The sequence below is a fragment of the Hesperophylax consimilis genome, chromosome 20, assembly GCF_061612785.1.
Source record: "Hesperophylax consimilis isolate HC1 chromosome 20, BYU_Hcon_1.0, whole genome shotgun sequence".
NCBI classification, from domain to species: Eukaryota; Metazoa; Arthropoda; class Insecta; order Trichoptera; family Limnephilidae; genus Hesperophylax; species Hesperophylax consimilis.
Window position 1 is genome coordinate 20,655,966 of NC_142855.1, and position 23,679 is coordinate 20,679,644.

General features: G+C 34.8%; 1 protein-coding gene across 1 annotated transcript; it reads left to right on the forward strand.

Moving 5' to 3' along the window:
* The first annotated feature begins 705 nt into the window (after window positions 1-705).
* Window positions 706-22,762, forward strand: LOC149414307 (venom protease-like). The gene is made up of 9 exons (XM_089644316.1): window positions 706-915; window positions 4,198-4,301; window positions 6,483-6,651; window positions 8,094-8,245; window positions 8,962-9,062; window positions 11,607-11,756; window positions 12,863-12,992; window positions 20,225-20,356; window positions 22,081-22,762. Exons 1-9 carry the CDS (start codon window positions 843-845, stop codon window positions 22,249-22,251), a joined length of 1,182 nt encoding a protein of 393 aa, XP_089500442.1. The 5' UTR covers window positions 706-842; the 3' UTR covers window positions 22,252-22,762.
* Window positions 22,763-23,679: the final 917 nt, after the last annotated feature.

Here is a 23,679-nt window from a genome sequence, read left to right on the forward strand (position 1 = left end):
CGTTTTATACAATTTTCAAAACGATACACATAAAATATTTTAATTATAAGGTAATTTATTCATTAATATTAAATGTAAATAACTTATAATCCGTCGGGATCCCTTTAAAAACATTTGAGATTTTAGTAATACGTTTATCAAAAATAATTAAAATGTGTTCGTCTAGCAAACCCCATTATTAAGGCGATGCACTACGTCGTGTAATATTTTAAATTGAGCCGCTATCAATAACAACCCTTACGTAGATTGCGATAAGGTTTAAATTCCCGCTTAACACCATCCGCCTGTTTTGATTTATGCAAGAAAAAAACATGGCCAAAAAGTACCTTTTATTTTATTTTGTGGATGTTCAGGCATAAATATTTTTTTTTTTCGATAATTTTATAAATAACTTAATTTTCCACATTATACAATAAAATCATTGAGATTTTGAACTTTAAAGCAGTTTTCATAGGCCTTTACATATTTTTTTCTGGGCTCATAAAAATACTCAATTATTTCAAAGGCCAAGATGTATTCTACATACTTACAGTATTTAGTTAAAGCATCTGAAACATTTCTAGGCGACCAAGTTTTCAAACCAAAAACACGTGATTTTGCATTACTACGTATGGCATCGCCTTAATAAATCCTTGACAATGCCAGGTACAGACCAGTTATTATAGTATAAATATTATGAAGTTCCTAAACGGAGGACGTAGTTATTTGTTTAACTCCGCCGCGAGCGGAAGTTTTGTCAGGTGCCGCGAAAGGCGATTGTTTGTTGTTAAATCAATCGTCAAAAAGGCGGTAATTATTTTTTACAAATATCAAAAAAATATTTTTGACTTGAATCTGAAAAAATGGCATTTCTATTTTCAGTTATTCTAGTGTCAGTCTTGTTTTTTACCAGTGTAAATGCAGAACTCTACAAAGGTAAGAATTGTTGATAACTACCCTAGTTGCTAATTTGTTCGGTTTTACGAATAGACTGCTCGTAGTGTCGATTTGTTCGCTTTTGGGAACATCTCATATTTATTGTCTCATGGAAATCATTATGTCTCCCTTATAGTCATAGATCTAAACGGTAATAGAAAGAGAAAATACCACGCTTTATAGATATTGAAATATACTCTTAGAAGTACACAAAAGGTACATCTCCATAAATCCAAAGGTTCCTACAACAATTTTTGAAAAACTAAAATAATATAAAATCAATAATATAAAAATAATATTATTTATTTTTTGGAATAACTTTATTGAGTAAAACCTCTAATTTTAATACTCATACTTCGTAACTGTATCATACTCTAACTGTATCATAATATAACAGTATCATATTAAATGTATCATGCTACGTTCTTATTCGAAGTATGATACAGTTAAATGTGGCCGAAGGAGATAGGGTCCCATTAGCTCAGTGGTAGAGCGGTGCCCCGGCAAGGTAAGGGTCCTGGGTTCGAGTCCTAGATGTGACCGTATCCTTTTCTGATTTTTCTGTTTCAGATTTTCGTTTAGAAATCGCTAATATTGTCTTCAATAATTAATAATATCATTGATAAATAATATTTGCTATACATTTGTCTGATAAATAATATTTCATCGGTAATTTTAATTCAATGTTTTAATTCATAATTATGTTTATATTTAATTTTTGACGGCCGGCATGGTCCAGTGGTAACGCATTGGACTGCCATTCCGAAGGTCGCGGGTTCGAACCCGGCGTGCGCAAATAAATTTTATTTGATTAATTTGTGTTATTTCACAATTAATTAATTAAAATAATATATAATATATTTGCGGCACGTTCCAGAGTGGAAGATACTACCAGTATCGCCCTGGTGTAAGACCACCATTCAGAATTGAAATGTTGCTCCTAATGGCTTTAGCCATGTTTAGTGACTAGATCTGAATAGCCAGGTACTTCCCCACCTTCCTCTTTCCCTTCCCCACTTACCTTCAGCCTCACAACATCCCCCAATTGGGGATGCCATAGTCTCACTGGCTCCAGACGGGAGCAGTTGGGACTCTTGTGAGGCATTCACTATAAAAAAAAATAATAATAATAAGAAAACTGAAAAGCCACCCCCTTTAAAAACAGTTTTTGGTTCTCGGATACGTTCTGAAATATTCAATTTATTTTAATTTCTTTTCAATGCGAAAATACACACAAATTCTCCGATCTTCTGACAGAGTCGTCGAGAAATATACAGTCAATATGAGAGAGGTCTGAGGGTTAACTAAACGAAGAAGAAAGACTGGCAGTCCACAGTGGAGTGCTGATACCGACACTGATGGCAGAGGAAGGATTCAAATATACTTAACGCTGAACAAATTTGTTACCTGAGAGACGTACGTGTTTGACCGAATTGCAACGCCGAGAAAGGATGTGAAAGAAAATGGTTCAAATCGGACATACCTGAGGTAGACATGGCACAACCAAGTCAATCAATTACTTGTATCAAGTCTTGTCAAGCAAAAACACAGAAGTTTGTAAGAGATGTATAATAAATTATGTTAAACTAGTAATTGTTCATGGTTATCATGGCAGAGCTGTAAATCAAGTTGTTAATGATTCTGAGTAATAAACCAGGAAATAATTTAACCGTAGATGGAATTGAATTAGTTGTTATAATTAATATTCAATGTCTCTTTGTGCAATAATGTTATATATATATTGACGTTTGCCTTGTAATTGTTTATCCTGTTGACAACCTGGTAACTGATGCAGTTTAACGGGTTAGTACCTACTTTTAAAGAACAATGAACGGATACATAAAATCAATTGTATCCTCTCCAGCTTGAAAAAACGAAACTTGTTTAAATATTACTTTTGCGTCTAAGGACCCCTTTAAACAATTAATTACTTTTTGAGTGACAATACGTATACGCAGACTGCCAATATAGGTAGAATAACGTTATTAATACTGATGAGTATTAACTATGATAAGTATTAACGATGATAAGTATTAAAGATGATAAGTACTAACGATGACAAGTATTAAAGATGATACGTATTAACGAAGATAAGTATTAACGATGATAAGTATGATCGATGATAAGTATTAACATGATAATTATTAACGATGATAAGTAAACCCTTGGGACCTTCTAAGACCCAAACAGTCCCAAATGCCGTGCGCGCATCATACTCTCCTAAGACCATATTTGTCCCAGAACGACCGCACATTATTAATGCATATATCTCTCTTCCTCTCATCTAAAAATTAATTATTTCTTTTATGTCAGAAAGAGAACGAAGTAGTGCTTGTTATTGTCTTTGAAAAAATAGAAGTTTGTAGAAGGTTCGATCCGTGCAAATCAACAACGTCTCAAGGGTTAACGATGATAAGTATTAACGATGATAAGTATGATCGATGATAAGTATTAACGATGATAAGTATGATCGATGATAAGTATTAACCATGATAATTATTAACGATGATAAGTATTAACGATGATACGTATTAACGATGATAAGTATTAACGATGATAAGTATTAACGATGATAAGTATTAACGATGATAAGTATGATCGATGATAAGTATTAACGATGATAATTATGAACGATGATAATTATTAACGATGATAATTATTAACGATACTGTATCCACTTATATTGAAAGACGTTAACTATACTCATGAACAAATACCCATACGAATTGAAAATATCTCTCGAGTAAAAATAAATGCCGCCAACGGGAATTGAACCGAAACATCTTAAATCACAAAGGCGGGACACTACATTTTTTTCGATTTATTCTTATTTTTTAAAACATCTTAAAATATTTTATTTAATTTAAAAAAATAAATAAAAATACATTTTTGGAGGTTCTCATATAAGTTAGGAGGCTGATTTGATTCAGTGTACCGGCGCGGCCTTGTGATCTAGGAGGTTTTGATTGAACCCGCAGCCTTCTGGTTGCCGGTCAGCTGCTCTAAACCACTACGCTACGTCGGCTTATTCCAAACCCGCCAAATAATTCAATGTGTACCAGTAATTCATTCAATATTATTGCTTGTTACATTTTTTCACCTGTAAACAACCAACGTTATTTTTGTTGGAAAGGCTTTGTTAGTGCTGAATTTTCTACAAGATGTCGTCGATACATACACAATATCTACATTTATTGGTGAAATCTTTGGATTTAATGATAATCTAAGATTTTTTTAAGCACTGTACAAAGGATAACAAATAATTATTGCTTATATTTACAGGTGATGCATGTACATTCGCAGCAACTGGAGAGCAAGGGGTGTGCGAGCCCCTTAGGAGCTGCAACTCGGCTAGGGAGGATCTAAGGTCGGGTAAAGGAACTCAGGTATTATATTTTTTATCTGTCTTGCTTTTTTATCTTTATTAAACAACATTTTTTTTACATATTTGTGCTCAATTTTGTGACAATCTAGTCTGCTTCAACAGAAGCAATCTTCTCAACATATCTTCCATTGATACGCTTGGAGTAACTCGGTGTGACCAGCTCAGGCACGGGGACCATCCAAGCCAGAATCAAGTTAGCCTCTCAGAAGTTGGGCGTAGTGTACAGGGCTCACAGATAGTACACAACTGCTGATCCTGTACCACTTGCAAGTGTGCCCCACTGTTGAATTTGCCCCAAAATACCAGAAAAACCCTTGACTATGTGCAGAAACAGGCGGTCCGTTTGATAGATTCACCTATCGTAACTGTCTTGCAATCTTTAGAGCAAAGGCGTCAGCTAGATATGCTGTCTTTATTCTACCGGTATTCCAATGGATGATTCTCCTAGGAAATAGCGTCATTGCTCCCTTCGGCACCGGCACATAACGGAATTGGGAAACACGCCAATTTGTTACATGAGAACGGGTCGCTTCTCCGACTCGTTCTTGAGTTCAATAGCTCGGCTGTGGAACGATTTGCCGGAATCTGTCTTTCTTCCACGATACACACAGCATCCCCAGATATGACATAGGTCCTAAGGGAAATTATTTTATCAGGTCCTTCTTTGTGTAGAGTAAATGCAAAAAAAACAGTGCTTAAAGGAGTTTAGTTCAAGGCCTATAAATCAGCTTTATTGAAATATAATTTTTACATTTACATACAACACAAAAAGACCAAGAGCAAAAGTTCTATACAATTTAATTGTACGCTTTCAATTACCTACCTCACTAGATGTGACCTGTTCTGAGGAACATGGGGAAGAATTACTGATAAATAATATTTCTAATTTAATAATAATCTCTTTAATGCCTTTAAAGAATGAATTGACAGATTTCCCAGTAAATTATCAGCAAAACACGAATATCTTATGGCGATGTCGCAATACGTCACGTGTTCATAAAAATTCTAATATTTTCGCATTTCATCGTTATGTAATCACCGGATAAACGCAGCTGCATCAACACGTGTTAAGATTTATTTTAATACTGATGGTTTATTAGGTAATGGCCTGCTATGACCTGTTTAACAGGATTTTAATATATCAGTAATTAAATACGCTCTGAGGGTCACTTGTACAATGCACAGCTTATCGTTATAGAGTGACATTCAGGTAGGTAATCCAAACTATCAGACATGGACAGGTAAGATGGCTAAGGGAATGCAGGAACGTATGTTGGTGGGATACGCAATGCATAGATGAGTTAAGTTAAAAGAAAAAAGGTAAGTTTTCTTAACTTTTCTGAATATTTCATAACTTCTTTACTTTACGTCATCTTTCTTAACTATTTCTTAACTTTTCAATACTTTTGTTTACTCCTCATTTTTTTATGTTCTTATTGTTTTTATTTTATCAACATTTTCTTCACTTTATTTTATTTTTCTTAACTTTTTTCACCTTCCTGAACCTTTTTAAACTTAACCTAACTTTTGTTAACGTTTCTTGACTTGTTCACTTTCCTTAACTATTTTTAACTATTCTTAACTTTTTTCAAACTTTATTTCAGTTTCTTTTCTTTTCTTTTCTTTACTTTTTAGCATATTTGTTTCTTTCCTTTCCTTTTATTTTCTCTTCAATGAACTACTGTTTTGCCATTAAAGTTGAAATGAAACTCCCTAATTGGCTTCACCAATTAGGAAGAAAAGAGTGTGAACTCACACTTTTCCAAAAATAAAACAAACAAAATATCAAACACATTAAGAGAACAAGAAAATAAACAAAACTAAAAAAACCAAACAACAAGTTAACATCAGTTAACTATATAACTTTTTGCTTTTAATCTTTTATAAAAATATGTTTTTTATGTATCATTATTTTTTAGTTATATATATATTTTATATTTTTTTCTTTTAGTTATGTATATATTATATTTTTTTTCTTTTTTTTTCCTTTCCTTTTTTGTTTTTAGACTTACAAAATATGTATGCGTGCATGAATACTTACTCAATGTTTACTGTCCTAAAACGGGAATTCCTCCTAGTTGGGCAGTCAAAGTATTTTTATGTATATATACATGTGTCATTGTATCATCACCTGTACTAAATAAATTAAAAAAAAAAAAAAAAAATCTCTTCCATATTGTAGAATTGTGGCTACGAGGGCAACATGCCCATAGTGTGCTGCACGAGCGTCTCCCAACCACCCCCCGAGAGAACCACCCCCCCGCCCCCCTCCTACGATGACGACAAGCCCTGCCCGCCGCTGTCCAAGAACGCCGTTAAGGTGGAGAAGAGAGGCCAAAGGGCTTGGGATTGTAAGTTCTTTTTAACCTTCAAACTTCGGATGGACATTACTGGCAACAAACATCATATTCCATTAGAGGCACAGATCCGACCCCCAGATGAATAATAATGAATAATGTTATAAATTTTTAGAATAGCTTAAAGTTAGTCTTGTTATTTTACAGAGATTGTTTTACTAAGCCCTTGAATTATCGGTGAGTTTTTTGAAATTACAGCTGGGCATTCACGGCAAATAAGAATATAGGTACTAGAATCATTGAGCATGAATCAAAATGCTGAAATCAAGTCCCGTTAAATTGTTTTGTAGCAGTTTGTCAACGGATTTTTGATAACTTTCTACTTACATTTAAGATATCCTTAACTAAATTTTGATTTTTTTAGGACCTAATAATATTAAATTTGTAATTGCATAAATGGCGTAGTGAAGGAAGGAAGTGACAGTTTTTCTGCATAATTTCCTAAACAAAAGGAAAGTGTTTTCTAAATATCTAATTTTGTCAAAATTATTGACCTTATGATTCGATAAGTTTTTTTTTGTTGAAAATTTCTGTATCGTATGAATTTTAATAATCTTAACTTGTAATATACAAATCTATCTTTTATTTAATGTAGGTATATTTCTCTTCGATCTTATCTTTCTCATAATTTACATTATTAAACTAGCGAATATCTTTACTTTTTAAACTTTTATTAAGTTTTATAAAACATTCTTAACTTTTCCTAATTTGTATAAACTCTTCTCATATTTTCTTATCTTTTTTGAACTTCAACTTTTCTAAGAATTTCTATCCTTCTTCACTTTAAGTCACCTTTCTATTAACTATTTTCAAAATTTCTTTAGCTTTTTTAAACTTTTCATCTCTTTTCAAAAATTATTTATCCTTATGTTAGTAAGTAATTAATTTTTTTTAACCGTAAGTTTATCTGACTTTTTCTTAACTTTTCTCACTTCACTTATTTTCCAAACCTTTTCTTAAAAAAATAATTTTCTTGACTCTTTGAAATTGTCTTATCTTTTCCTAATATTTCTTAATTTATTTATTTTTCTTAACTTTTCTTAACCATTTTAACCTGTCTTATCTTTTCCTAACCTTCTTTAATACAAAATTTATTTTAAGTCTTCTGTGACATCATTTATGCAGATTTGCTCTGTATTTTTTTTTCAATATCTCTAATTTATTAACATAAAATAAAGAATTTATTTCAAACAAACAAAATCCATTAAAATGTATGAAAGAAAGCCAAGGCGCACAACTCACGCCGATAGGATGCGCTAGTGTAGCAGGTTGCCATCAAAATTTACGGGAAATAAAGGGTATTTGATAGTAAAGATGAGGGCCATTTAATTGTTGATTTACAGTTAGGTAGTCAAATTTTAAGTTAGGTTTTTTGATTGGCTTCAAATTTAGACATAAATATTTTTATAATCGAAATCCTGGTTTGTTTGTTTTAGACTGCATCGACCTGGCCTCTAGTGTGTACCCCTGTGAACGGGAATACTTTTCTCTTATTCCGAGGTATAGCAGAGGAAACAATTGCGCCCATTTATCCACCCCTCTGGTTGTCGGAGGAAACAAAACAGAACGAGGGGAGTTCCCTCACATGGTAAGCCAAAACAACAGGAAATATGAAACTTTTTTGGTCTTTGAAAATTAACAATTTTTTTACTATTAAAATATAAACAAATACAACAAATATATCAAATATACCGCACAGAGTTTTGGTTGTCGGGCGGAAAAAGCCGACGAATCACGAGGATGAAGCGCTATTCTGTGCAAGAGCGTCGTCCCATCTTGCAATGCTTGCAACGCAAGAGTTTTTAAGAGTACCGTCCCGTCTGCAACAGGTTTTACTCACCTATGTTCGCTATAAGACGTTTCAGATCAAAAAGATGTTTTGGCACAATGTTCATAAATCCTGGCTTTTGTAACTGAAGCTATTGATGTAAATGGTAGTGATGAATTTTGATCTTATTTGAATTAAAACAGTTTGTTGGTTTAACTTGTTTGCATTCTGGCGAATGTGCCTCACAGAAATACATCAGTGTAGGTACCAGCACTTTATTGTAGACTGCTAGTTTCTCTTCTTTGGGCAATTTTTTGTTAGCTTCAATAGCGTTCAGTCCTCCTTTGATGGAGATATCTACATTTACATTTCTTTTAATATCTCTGTCAGCCTTCCCATTTCTCGTAAACATCCCAAAATAAACAGACTCATCCACCTGTACCAAGTATTCCTCAATCAAAACAACTACATTGAACACTGTTTTCGTTCTGTATTTTATGTAAATGATTAAAATTAAAATAATGTTATGTTTTAAGGCTGCTTTGGGAGAGACAGTTGGTGCAAGCATCAACTGGATCTGTGGTGGTAGTCTTATCAGCAATCGCTGGGTCATGACGGCTGCACATTGTCTAAGAGCGTAAGTCCTATAATATTATAAATCAGTCATTCCTTTGCCCAGTTAGAGTCCTTGTCGGGACCCCATCGCTTTGATAATTTGTATGTCCTGGGCTACTTCAGGACATACGAATCAGGATCAGGATCTTCATTCTAACTAGTAGAATAGAAGACAATACTGTCCTGTCCCTGCTCTGTGAACAGCCTTGACCGCGCAGGGTAGAACAACGCGACATTACAACAATTCTACAGGAGCTCAAAGGCGAAACGCTGCGAAAATGGATATACGATGACGCGCTTTACGAGCGAGTTAATACATAATTTGAGGCTCGGCTCGCAAATATATTCGTACAGTTAGATATTTTAGACCATGATGTATTGATTGTTACATTTACGTGTCATTTTTAGCCGAAATACAAGATCCGAGCGCCGAGAGCGACTTGCCGTAATTGTACTTTTGTTTTTTCCAAATACGTTTCGACGCGGATGACAGGTAGGTATTAAGTACCTACTTACAAATAATATTAAAAAAAAAAATTTTTAGAAACATACTTTTTACGAGGTCTTCTGTTCACAGAACTAACTATAAGCATGTTTTTAGATATATTTTATTCTCTTCACATTTTCAAAAGCTTTCGTCATGTAAATAACAACCTCCGTGGTTGAGGGGTATGGCTCTCAACTAGCAATCCAGAGGTCGCGGGTTCAAATCACGGCGTACGCGATTAAATTTTATTTCATTAATTTGTGTTATTTTACAATTTACTAATTAAAACTAATAACGGTTTTCCAATAAGAGGTGTTATTTTGAATAGCCCGCTATTTAGGTAGATGTTACTTTTGAAGCTGTCATTTTTTGATATTTGACAAGTAAAAACTACGCCATTAATAAAAATGGAAGAATATACGCTTCAACAACGCATTGAAATTATTCAAATTTACTTGAGTGAATGAAATGCAAATCATCTTGAGTGATGAGGCCCATTTCCACCTCGGTGGCTTCGTCAACAAGCAAAATTGTTGCATCTGGGGCTCGGAAAACCCAAGAGTTATTGTTGAAAAGCCTTTCTATTCTCAACGTGTGACCATTTGGTGCGGTTTATGATCCGACAGAGTCATTGGACCTTACTTTTTCGAAAATGAGGCTGGAGCAACAGTTACGGTGAATGGATTGCGCTATCGAGAGATGATTAATGATTTTTCATGGCCGAAATTGGATGTTATTGATTTGGACAATGTTTACTTCCAACAAGACGGCTCTATGTGCCACACAAGCAACGAAACTATTGATCTTTTACGATTGAATATCAAAATATCACCTCTTATTGGAAAACCCTGTATGTAGTATATTTGCGGCACGTTCCAGAGTGTATACTCTAAGTATAGTCCTGGTGTAAGAGCACTATTCCGAATTGAAAAGATGCTTGAAATGGCTTTAGCTACAATTCATTACTGTATACCACATTGGTACGAATAAAAAAACTACATTATATCGATGTTTATTCTACTCCGTATCTCATTCCAGTGTAGAGATAATGCTAAGTCTTCAGAGGGTGTCCCCAACATATTCTACCATTCAAACTAATCTTTAAGCACTTCTGGCAATAGTAACAAACAAACATAAGAACAAACTTTTAAATTGTTGGGAAGTAAGAACTTCACAGATGCATTCATAGAGGGCAGTTCGTAGAGCTAGCGTGGAAGTTCGAAAGATGGCAGCTAGTAGCCAGTAGTCGCCAGGGCCAGTGGGAATGCTCCCAGACAAACTTACTGTGTCAGATCTCAATTAGCCAGTTTCTAGTTAGGTCGACTATCGAGTCACCATTGTAATAAGCGAAGTATTAATAAATCCCCGATTTATCACAAAGAATCAATTATTTATAATCTCCTTCCACGACGTGTTGGAGAACTGTTTGTGGGAACACAACAGAAATATATATATTTATATACAGGGTTTTCCAATAAGAGGTGTTATTTTGATATTCAATCGTAAAAGATCAATGGTTTCAAAGTAAACGTTGTCCAAATCAATACCATCCAATTCCGGCCACAAAAAATCAATAATCATCTCTCGATAGCGCAATCTATTCACCGCAACTGTTGCTCCAGCCTCATTTTCGAAAGAGTAAGGTCCAATGACTCCGCCTGACCATAAACCGCACCAAATAGTCACACGTTGAGAATAGAGAGGCTTTTCAACAATAACTCTTGGGTTTTCTGAGCCCCAGATGCGACAATTTTGCTTGTTGACGAAGCCACCGAGGTGGAAATGGGCCTCAACACTCAAGATGATTTTCATTTGATTCACTCAAGTGAATTTTAATAATTTCAATGCGTTTTTGAAGCGTGTATCGTTACATGTTTTTAATGGCGTAGTTTTTACTTGTCAAATGTCAAAAATGACAGCTTCAAAAGTAACACCTACCGAAACAGCGGGCTATTCAAAATAACACCTCTTATTGGAAAACCCTATATATACATAGATTAGTATTTTTAAGAGTCATAGTTTTTGCTGTTGTTTTTATGGTCGATATTGTTGTAATACTTCCAAATGATTTGATTCCAGGACAATCAGTCACGTCAGACTGGGCGGGGGGGATACTGACTCCCCAATAAGTGCAGAAACTCACTACAAAGTCATTGAGTCCATCCGACACAAAGCTTACACCCCGTCACAGAGCTACAATGATATTGCGCTGCTGAAGTTAGACAGGGAGTAAGTATTTTTGTTGTAATTCCCTGTAAAAACAACATTTCTGATTTAAGATACCACCCACTACTTTCAACCGGTGACCGGATAACTCATCAAAATGACAATTCAACATGGAACCCTTTACCAAGCCACGTTCCCCAATATTGGGGATACTAATTCATCATCTAGAAAAATAAAATCTTGTGCTTACTACTAATTTTATAGTTAAAATATGTATTTTAATATTTTTAAACCGTTTTACATAAAATATTTTAACGGCAAGGTCCTGTTTTTATAAATATAACCACTGAGCCATGTCGGCTTATTTCCAACCCGCCAACTAATTCAATGTACCTCAATCAACAATTACTGCTTATTATATTTTTTACACCTGTAAACAACTAACTTTATTTTGTAGGAAAAGCTTTGTTACTGCTAAATTTCTCACTAGATGGCGTCGAGACATATAATATCTTCATTCATTGGTCAAATATTTTTGACTTGTCAAATATTATTATTTTTTTAATGATAAAAGCTCGACATAGCTCAGTGGTTTCAGACCACCTGACCGAACATCAGAAGGCACGGGTTCAATTCCCGTTGGCGGCATTTATTTTTACTCGGGAGATATTTTCAATTTGTATTGATATTTCAGGCGACTAATTAGTGCTTATAATTATTTAGAAAAATATACGGTTACGTCTAGGACTCGAACTCAGGACCCTTGCCTTGCCGGGGCACCGCTCTACCAACTGAGCTAATGGGACCCTATCTCCTTCGATCATATTTAAATGAATCATACTTCGAATAAGAACTACCAATGTTGTCTTCCCTTTTCTCACCGCACATTTTTATTGGCAACTATCTTTACGTATGATCGCAAGATTCAACCAAAAAATGATATTTCTGTTTCAGGTCGTTGTTTAGGAATCGCTTATATTGTCTTCAATAATTAAATATTATAATTTGAGGTTTTACTCACTAAGTTATTCCAAAAAAAAATTAACATTATTTTTTTTTCAATTCCGCAAACATTCAATTGTGATTCTCTTCTACTTTGCCAATTTGTGTGTAATTTGTTCCAATGTCCAATTGCTAATACAGGTCCAATAAATAATTTAATTTCCCAGAGTGCAGTTTTCTGAAACAATACGACCCGCTTGCCTTCATACTGGAGAGATAGTCGATGATAACCTCGCTTCGGTGGCTGGATGGGGAGCTATCGAAAATAATGGAGAACAAAGCAACAGTCTATTGAAGGTAAATTTTATCTTTCGATTCATTTGATTCTTATATCTGAAAACCACAATAACTAGAATAAACAAGCCTGCCTGTACGAGACAATTAACCGTCCGTACAATTACTGTATATGCATAGGAGGCTGGGTACACTTGTCAACTTTTCAATCTCAGTGAATGTGGTGAAAGCTTAGAGTAAAGTTTGAACCCAAGTTCAGAAAGGAATTTATTTCCGAATCTGAGCTGACAAAAAGAATTTATTACTGGCAAAAACTGAGTTTAGTACCGAGTAAAACACTTATTAAATAAATATTTCTTGGAGACTTGGTGATGGTTCTTTCATAGGTAATTGTTGAACTGACTTTGCATAGAATTCGGTTATCTATTTATAGAACAAATTCAAATCGGGCCCTCTCGGAGGAAGTTCTCCTCTTTAGTGAGGAGTAAATTGGTTAGGTATTTTTCCTCTCCGTAGTTAGCTTGCTGAGAGGAATGCAATATCGTGATGTGATACCTTTAACCAAGTCAGTTCAAATTACTTAAACCATCACCCCAAGTCTCGTTTATTTATTTTATAATAACATATACAAATTTTCATATTGTGTTTGAAGTTAGATATCTTTGGTTTGAACATTTCCCAAAGAGTAATAAATATATGTATACATGTATAATATACATGTCTTGATGTTGATATTTATTCCGTGGTTATATTTACTACCATTTTCCCGTAAATTGAGTCTGATGTTATCAAAAATAGTCACTTTTGAACTTGTAATCATTGCTTGATTAAAATCGCAATGGACTATGCTGTGCTATGATCGTTTGGAGGCGGGGCGGCCATCATGGAAGTCGGTTCCTTAGCGGTGGTCATTCCGTTGACTGGTGGCTCCGAGTGAGGTGGTGGATGTTTATTTTCAGATGTGTTTCAGGTTCTGCTGCTATATCACAATGTAATTCTCTTGATTAATCACATATAGCATATCATTTAATAGAGTAATTGCGATGTGAAGATTTTTAATTATGTCGGCGGCACGGTATCAAGCGGTTTCGGGGTTTGAGTGTTTTGCAGTTTTTACGATGTTTTTATCCCACACGTTTTTTCTTCCAAATGCTTTTTTCTCACCGCAGGTAGATGTACAGACCACCGAAGCGAAAAGGACGCAGCCGAACTATGAAAAAATGAAATATTTACATTCAGTAAATCACAAAGGAAAAACAGCGTAAAAAGTTCAGAACTTATTGTTTTTCTTTTTCTTGTCATTTGTATGAGGTTTTTTATCCAGTTAAGAATTTTTCCTCATAAAACTCATTAATGTAATATAAAATCAGTCAAGTTAATACAACCATCAGATGGTGATAGTAATAAGGCCAAATGAGCCGTAGTACTAGTCAGCTAGAAACATGAAGGGTATTGTTATAAGCCCTAGCTAGTTAGAGGATTACGAAAGAATCCATAAAATCAAAAAAAAAAAAAAAAATTTACCTAAATATGAATTTCATTGAAAAATGCTGGATATTCTGGATACGTATGATACACTGCCATTAATACGTAGTAAAACAAATCATCGGTTTTCGGATTAATAAATTGAACTTTTTTTATGAATCTTTGTAAAGTATTTGGCCTTTAAAAACTACTTATAGTTCAAAATATCCTTCTTACGAACGTCTTTTCGGTGATGGTTTTATTTTGTATTTTTATAGGCGATGAATTAGTAACTTCCCGAGGGATCTATCTAGAAATATTTTAGATTTTAGTAATACGTTCATCAGAAATAATTAAAATAAACCCCATGGAAATATCGGTTTTATTGATACATAAAAAAGTACCTATGTTACCATATTTTTATATCTTATACTTGTGCTGCCCACACAAACGTCAGCAAAATTGTATTATTTATTATATATTTGGGGATCTGGTAAGAAGACAATGAAAGATGATGAAGGTCAGCGCTGGCCAGGAATAATAGCCGGGGCAAGAACGCTGATGTGATCTCGAGGAGTCCATAGTAAACTGTGTGTAGATCCGACCACAGCGGCCGGCAGTGTTGCCGAGTTAGCATATTATATGCTAAATTTGGCATAATTTCTCCATGTTTAGCATAACTATTTTGCTTTTAGCATACAGCATATTTATGTGGCTTATTTTTACAGAAACATGAAAATAATAAAAACCAATTTTTTAACTAACAAAAATGATATCGATAACTTTGTCGGTCTCCCCCAAAGATATTAGAAGAACGAGATATGCTATGTTGGCCGCCGGACCGTAGGCGGAGTACTACCTAGTTAGGGTACTTTGAACGATATCGGGACGTGTACGCACAGAAATCTGTTCTATGTATTAGTGCGGATACCTTAGCGTAAGCGAAGGTGTGCAGTAAGGTGGAGTGAATTTTTTTTTTTGAGAATTTTGAAATCGGCATAGTTGGGAAAGATGCTCCATATATTAACAATTACAACGAAAATAAAAAAATAAATATATTCACAATACCTGAACATCGCCAAAGCTTTATATTTTGTCATTTTCACGATTTTACCTAAGTATTTATAGCTCATATATGCGAAATACAACACACATAAATTTGTATTTTACCATTTATTTTACAGATAATACATTCATAGATTGTTAGAATGGAACAAATAGTGGAAATAAAAAATGTACATATATTATTTACCGCATTGAAAAATTTGAAAATTACAAAAGTTACTATGAACAACGGTACTGCATTTTGGTGTTAAAAATAGGCATAAGGTGTCGTGACTCTAACCTTGTTTTTATTAATCCATCTCTCCTCAAGGGTCCACAAACAACGGCTGAGGCTTCTGTTTCAATTTTCACACATCTCTCTGTAGCTTGAGTGTGGCAAGGAAAATTCTTTATCATTGGTAGAATGACATCGTCAATTATCGTGTGATCGGTAATGGCTTGTAAAATTGTCTCGTCACTTACAAATTTGGTTAGTGGTGGCTCGGTTATATTTTCCCACTTTATAACATCAATATAATCATCTGCTGAAAAATCAAAAACAGGCACTTTGAAGGTACGAATAAAGTCTGATTGCATTTTCGTTTGCCGAGCTTTCAATTTTCTTCTCAACGCTAACTATCTTACGTATTTTCGGTTGTCGTTTAACATGGCTAACAATATATTTTCGTGATACTAAAAAAAGCCATTCCGCTGGATTACTGGATCAATAATATCTTTTAAATCACTGGGCAAATACCGTGAAAGCACTATTGTTTCGTGTAAATGTCTTGCACCGGATATACATAATGGTTTGGTCTTAATGTTGAACCACATAGGTGCGTAAACTGTTAATACAAATGTCGTTAAAGTTACCATATTTTTTTATGGTTTTAGGGTAGAAATGTAAAGCCGAAGAATGCAATTCGCTGTAGTGAGCCACCTGGATTGTAAAATTTTACCGGGATTTATTTTTGATAAATTTTCATTGCAGAATCCGGAGTCAATAGTTTTACACATTTTCAGTAGATACAGCTGATCTGTACTTAGATCCTGTGTATTTGTCATACTTGGTAATGAACATTGAATGATTTTAAATTTCACGACAGGAAGTTGTTCACACCTATTTAAAGATTTATCAATAATTCCAGTGAAACTTTGCGGTCCAGTCGTGGTTCCGTCGATGTTCTCAAAGAGATGTCGCAAAATGAGTTCTTTTGCATGTAATTGACAGACAATCCACTGTAAAGGCCGTTTAAGATGTGATTCAAGGCGCCGAATAACACCTCCTTTGTACCTCGTATTTACTGCAGTTCCGTCGCATCCAATTGCAACAATTTTTTCCAAAGCAATATCTTTCGAAGAGGGTAATGAAATAATTCCATTACTTATTGCTTCAGATTTTCCGGTTTTTAATGAAATTTGTCCCATGTACTCGCTACCTGGTTCTTTTACTAAACTAACGTGTTCTTTAGTTATTATTTTTCGCCGGTTGTCCTCCATGCTTAAAGTTTTGTCTTTCCGTCCGTCAAAGTATAAACCAAATTGATTGGAATCGATTACTAACGGCTTACTAGTAAGGGCAGTTCTTTTCTTCATTCGAGCTCGACGAATTTTACTCCTATCCACAACGCGAGATGTATCGTTCTGTGAAATTAAGCTAACATTTTGTAATACAGCGGAAACAATTGCAGCTCCTGCTCGATCTGAAATACAATATCTGTCTAATGTTCTGGCCACAACAGGGAAGTCTTTCACCTCATGGTGAGAATTATTTGGTTGTGCTTCACTTTGCATTATTTCTGGAGGAATTGAAGACGAAGCACATTTTTTTGAGAGTCTAAAGTTTAAACTACAAGAAAGAATAGCGTCAGTACCCCGCTCTACTAGATAATGTCTAGCGGATTGGAAACTTCGCCAAGATGATACGCGATACACTTCACTCTGTTTGATACGCGTTTGGGGTAGAAGGATTCGTTGCTGTGTGGGAATAGTTTAACTGTTCCTATAGTCCTACTTTATAATTATATTATAAAATAATAATGTAATTATATCATAGGTAATAAATAAACACTCAAGTTTTTGTTTACATAATTATAAGCATTTCTAAGAATCGGGAGAACATTATTGGTGTTTTCAGTGTTTTTATCAAAAATTCAAAGTGGTGGCGATGTCGTAATTATAAATAAATATTTTTTATATTTTTTATTTAAGATAAATACATAACGGAGCACCAATCCCGCCTATGCCGAATTCTATATTACGAAAAAAAAAATTCTCCATACTAGACCGCTCCACCTTAGTGTGCAGTAGTAATGGTGAACAAAACCGGCGACACTGGGCAAAACAATTCCACACAGTATGAACTGCTCTTAGCACATCTCGTTCTTCTAATATCTTTGGTCTCCCCACCTCACTTGCACTATGGACAACACTTTTTCGGGCGTTTGTTGATTCTCTATACTATAAGATTTCCCTAGTATGTGGGATTCCCCTAGTATGTGGGATTCCCCTAGTATTGTACCACAGTCTGTGGTTCACAGACAAAAAGCATTTCGTCTCGCTTCACTCGCGTGTCGTTTTAAGAGTAAAAGTTTATTTCTGTGCAATTTGTGTGTTTCTGCAATTTGATTTTGATACCATTATGCCGCCTAAATACCTTTAATCAACAGGCAGAATCTTCACTAGCTTTGTTTGTTTGCGAGCACTGTTCAATTATGGCCGTAGATCATTTATCGGAGTTATGCAAATACTGATTTTCTGACAGCAAACACAGCGACATGAAGTTACATCGAACAAAATGCACGAATATTATAAAAAACGTCTTGGCACCTCATTTCATTCAAGAAATTGTGAGAGATTTATGAGATCAGGAATACAGTCTCTTACTCAATGAATCGACAGATATTTCGGTACTCAAAATTCTTGGTGTTTCGATAAAATATTTCAGCCGATCCTTGAAAAAGATAATTTCTACCTTTTTGGGACTAGTCGAGATTGGGGATGGAACTGCAATAAGCATTGTGAACGGCATTTAGGGATTATTATCATCACTGAACATAAATTTTTAAAAATTGGTGGGTATCGGCACGGATAATGCTTCGGTGATGACAGGAATTAACAATGGAGTGCACGCGTTGTTAAAAAATGCAACTGGCAACGATAATTTAGTGTTAAAATTCGCTGCGTTTGCCACTCTTTTTACAGTTGGCTATGTTACATGCTTCAGCCGAAACTCTACCACGAAATGTTGAATTTCTTATTAGAGAAACCTATAATTGGTTTAGCCATTCTTCAAATCGAAGACTCTTTTACAGAAATATGTTTCAAACTATCAACGGTGGCTCCATTCCTTTGGCCATTCCACAAGTGTGCAATACCCGTTGGATATCAATAGAACCAGCGGTTTGTCGTATTCTAGACCAATGGATAGAATTAAAAACTCTGTTTGAAGTTGCCAGGCGAGACGAAAAATGCTATACCTACGGCAGAAATATTATACCAAATGTACAATGATCCACAAAATCATTTGTATTTATTATACATAAATCCTATCTTAAAGGAAGTTCAAATAGTAAACAAGTTGTTTGAAAGTAACGACGTTTACCCAACCAAACTATACAATGATCGCAATGATCTAATTGGCTTAGTGGAATCGATAGGTCGGCGTATTCTGAATCCAACAGCGAGGGTCGACATCATAACAGAAAACATAAAAAGCTACTTAGATCCAAAACCATACATGGGATATGCTTTTGAGAAGAAAATACAAGAGTATAATCTTGAGCCTGATGTAGTAAGCCATTTACGTCAACGTTGTTCTAACTTCACACTGAAACTTGTGACAGAACTACGTTCGAGATTACCATTTAATTTGGAAACCCTTCAGATGATATTCATGTTTTCAGTTCAAGATACTTTAAAAGTAGAAAAACCATCCATTGTAAAAATAGCCCAAGAGTTCCGACTAAATGAACCCACGATTGAAAAACTGGTGTCTCAATGGAGAGTTTTGGAATGAAGTCATGCACTATAAAGATGCAGCTAATAATAACCCCTTCGGTGATTTATGTCAGTTTGCAATGTCTATTTTAACATTGCCGCATTCAAATGCGGACATTGAACGTGTATTTAGTCAAATGAGTCTGGTCAAAACAAAACTCCGAAATCGTTTGGCGGTGAGAATCCTGAATGCCATTTTGTACGTGAGATTTGGCATAAAGAGAGCAGGAAAGTGCTGTTTTTCTTACGCTGTTCCTGACGAAGTACTACGCTGCATTGGGACCAAAGAAAGTTACGACTCCGTCTCTCAGCCTTCCACATCAACTGCTGTTTATGAAGATATTGATATTTTATTTCACTGATTTTATTTCTAAGTTTAATTTATGTTAGCTTTTTTGGCATTTTTTAAAGTAATTTAGCATTTTTCTGGCATATTTTTCCCATCACTCTAGCATATTTTGAAGTAGTTGAGTTGGCAACACTGGCGGCCGGCTCCTCAGTACGCAAGCGGTCGTCGAGCTCGCAGCTATGTCACTCTTAAAACTGGTAATTAATGACTAACTAAGTACATCTCGATGCTTCTCATTATATAGCCACCCGATGCGTCGAGAACATTCAGACCTTGTAGGTAGAAACGCCGAACGCTCGCATTGCCTCTAGAGTGTTCCTGCTACAATGTGTTGTGCATTGGCGTGCGTTCCAGAATATTCTCGTAGCATCGCTACATTTGTATGTTTTTTTTATTTTGTTTTGTTTAAGAAACCAACATTTTTTGTTTTGGTTTTCAGACAACCGTGGAGAAGTTCACGCTCCAGGACTGCCAAGAAATTAATCCGCCCGGCAAGAACAATAAACAGGGCGTAATTGATTCCACTCAGATCTGCTTCGGTCACTATGAAAAGAAGCAAGACACCTGCAAGGTACGCAAACTTCTTCCTTAATTCCCTATCTGCAAATTCCTTTCACCCTTTCAGTCTTATCCTTATTGATGATAATCGTAACTCCCATACGGATAAATATAATTTTATTAGTGATAGCATACTCAATTCCTGATAAAATATTAGTCATTTAGAATATAGCGAGAACACGTATCATTTTTCTAGTATATATCACGACAGAATACTTTAATATAAGTATGTCAGTATCAATATCTGTATTTGTATGAACACGTGTTCCACCGTCCGCATAAAACATTTGCTTTTGACTGATACTTCGTTGGGAACTCTTTCGATTCATTCGTTTTTGGCCCGCAGTCCCAGTTTTAACAGGAACACGAAATTATAAGACAAAATTTTTGATAAATTAACAGTATTTCATATATATATAGATATTTGTGTATGTTTATAAAAATTTAAAGTAATTCAAATAATAATATTATTAAGTTCTACAAGTATTTTATTTTTATTTTTGTTATTGTAACAGCTGTTTCGGCTTTCAATGCCATTTAAAAACTATGGTTATAACCACGTTTAGACGACTTATTTATGTGATTCTATTTTACCCCCTCCCAATTTAAAATGATTTATTACGGGTTAAACCAATTTACTGATAAAATAATTGTGACAATAGATTTCATATTTTGTGGGGGTATTTTGAAGTCTATTCTCCCCACATTAATGTTACATTAATTGTTTAATAATGACGTGGCATAAATGTGTTATATTGTTTAGGTTTTGAGAATATACTTAGAAGCGAAGAATAAATAATTTTCCTTACTTTATTGATTAATTTAATATTAAGGTCATTGGTTATTTTATTGATTTATAATTGTTCAAGTAAATTTAATCTAAGGCCCATTTATATATCTAAGGGTTTGAGATCATTGTTGTCAAGCGGGACGTGATTATTCACTAAGAGAATATGTTCTGCGAATTATTAAAAATTGCTTTTTATTATTATAACATCTTATATGTTCTTAAAGGTGATCGATCCCATGGGAAGTCCGTCCAATTTCTCAAATTATTTTCTTTTTAATGATATTTATATTAAATTCAATTCAATTTTGCTTATTCATTTCAAAAACATTACAAAATTGTTAATTTCAATGCGTTTTTAAAATATTTTTATAATAAGAATTCTTAGATTAATATTAACAGTGTGTTTATCAACTATAACAGTAATAATAGAGCTTGCCTTTTAAAGGAAGCTTCATTGATGATAAAAATGTGATATCCGAATTGATTCTGTTCAACAGCAAGATTGCTCTCCCCACAGGCATGACCATTGGCAAGTTAGTTCTGCAGGCCGGGAGATAAAATAGTCTATGTTGTCGGTGACGTAGATAACCATCGGGAACATAGAAATGAATGCTCTCCATGATGACCGAGTTTTCAAACCATCCACGAATCAGTCTCAAGAAATGTGTAGCAATGCGCACATCCCTCCTGATACTTCATTCCGAGCATACCCAAAAGAAAGTCAGTGGAATAAAGCCACGGGTAGTAGCCATACTCCCTCATGTAGAGAAATCTCAAGAATTTCTTCTGAACTCTCTCCAACATGAGAAAATACTTTATCTGGTGTGGACTCCAAATCACCGACCCACTTTCAAATCTACTCCTTACTAAGGAATTAAAAAAAACTATAAGCACCCGGTTATCTCTAAAATTCCTTGCAGTGCGTTCATTGATTTGTTTCTTTCTAGGGAGATTCAGGAGGTCCTCTTATGATTAGCAACAGAGATAGAGTTGAATGCACCTATCTGGTCATAGGAATTACATCCACTGGGATTATCTGCGCAGAACCAGGCATTCCAGCCATCTATACTCGAGTCTCCGCCTTCGTACCATGGATTGAGAGCATCGTCTGGCCTTAACCTTTCCTTATCTGTGGTGTGTATTTACTACACATTGCTTCTAATAACTTTAATAACTCTAGAAATATAATAAAATTTATGTTCAGATTTTAGGTATTCCTCTGTTATACATTTTTGCACCGAATTAAAAAATAATATTTTACATAGTTTCCAAATTCAATTAAAAATCAGAGTGTTTTGTTTAAAATCCTGAACAAATACACCAACACAATCAACCATGTGACACTGCTACGCGAAGTGTGTGCGAGGAAATGACACGCTATTGATGTCCCGTTTTAGTTCGCTATGCGGGAACATGAGAAATCCACACTTCCGCAGTTGTATTTAGACCATCGATACCAATGACCGCATAGCTGTGTTTGTGCGTCCAGCACCTGCAGCCAGTCGGCAGCCAGTCGGTCGCGGGCTGTCGTTAGATAAGGACTCCTTGCACGTTTGTTTACCATCTGCCGATGGTTTTTTCATGTTTTCAACAATCAAATTACAATTATTATCATTTTTGATAATAATTGTAATATAATAAATATAAGCGATTAACTATGAATATTCATATTTTCCGATATTAAATCGCTTATTTTGAGATGTGTATGACTACACAGCACCGGAACGCGTGGATTTTTTTAGCACAGTAAGGAAAAGGTTGGATGTCTAACAAATCCTGAGAATTTTTCCAATAATGCGTACTAACATATTTTTAAAATTGTAATTCATGTTTCTGTGTACTTACTTATATTTCCTTAATAAATTGATAGATTTAGTTTATATTTTTTATTCAATATGTATCCGAGATGCACGGAAGGTCATAAAATGTAACTTAAGAAAAAAAATGTAACGTATTCACCTACAAAATGTAAATGGAATGTAACTTTACTAACATTAACTTACGCACTGACAGTTTCTTTCCTGTCTTGTTACCGTGGAATTAAGTGGCAACAAATGAATGTAAGGATGGGTTTATTATTTAGAAACAAAAAAAGTATTTAAAAATACTAAAATGAATTACAACAAAAAAGAAATTAATGAGCATCCTACTATTAAAACTGTCTGGCGAAGGGCTTGCATAAGTAAAATGAAGGTGTGATACCAGTTCAAGTAGTAGATTCCGGTTCTTCACAGCAACTGTCCCAGTTTATAATTTATCCAAAAAATGATGCTGTGGTCCATTGCAAAACAGCCTCACGCTGCTGGTCTCCAAAAGGGTCCCTCTTAACCAATGAGGATCGGCAGATATCATCCGATTACATCAATCCAATGGTCAATGCTCCATATCCAAAACTGATGCTCACAAAAATTGGCGAATGTGTTCGTCGAACCTCAGCCAAGAGGAATGCCCGCTGCTCTGGGATGGTGATCAAAGAATGGCGACTGCTTCCAATGCAAATAACAGATCCTTGCTCCCTCAGGTTTGGCAACTCTCCAAGTCAGAAT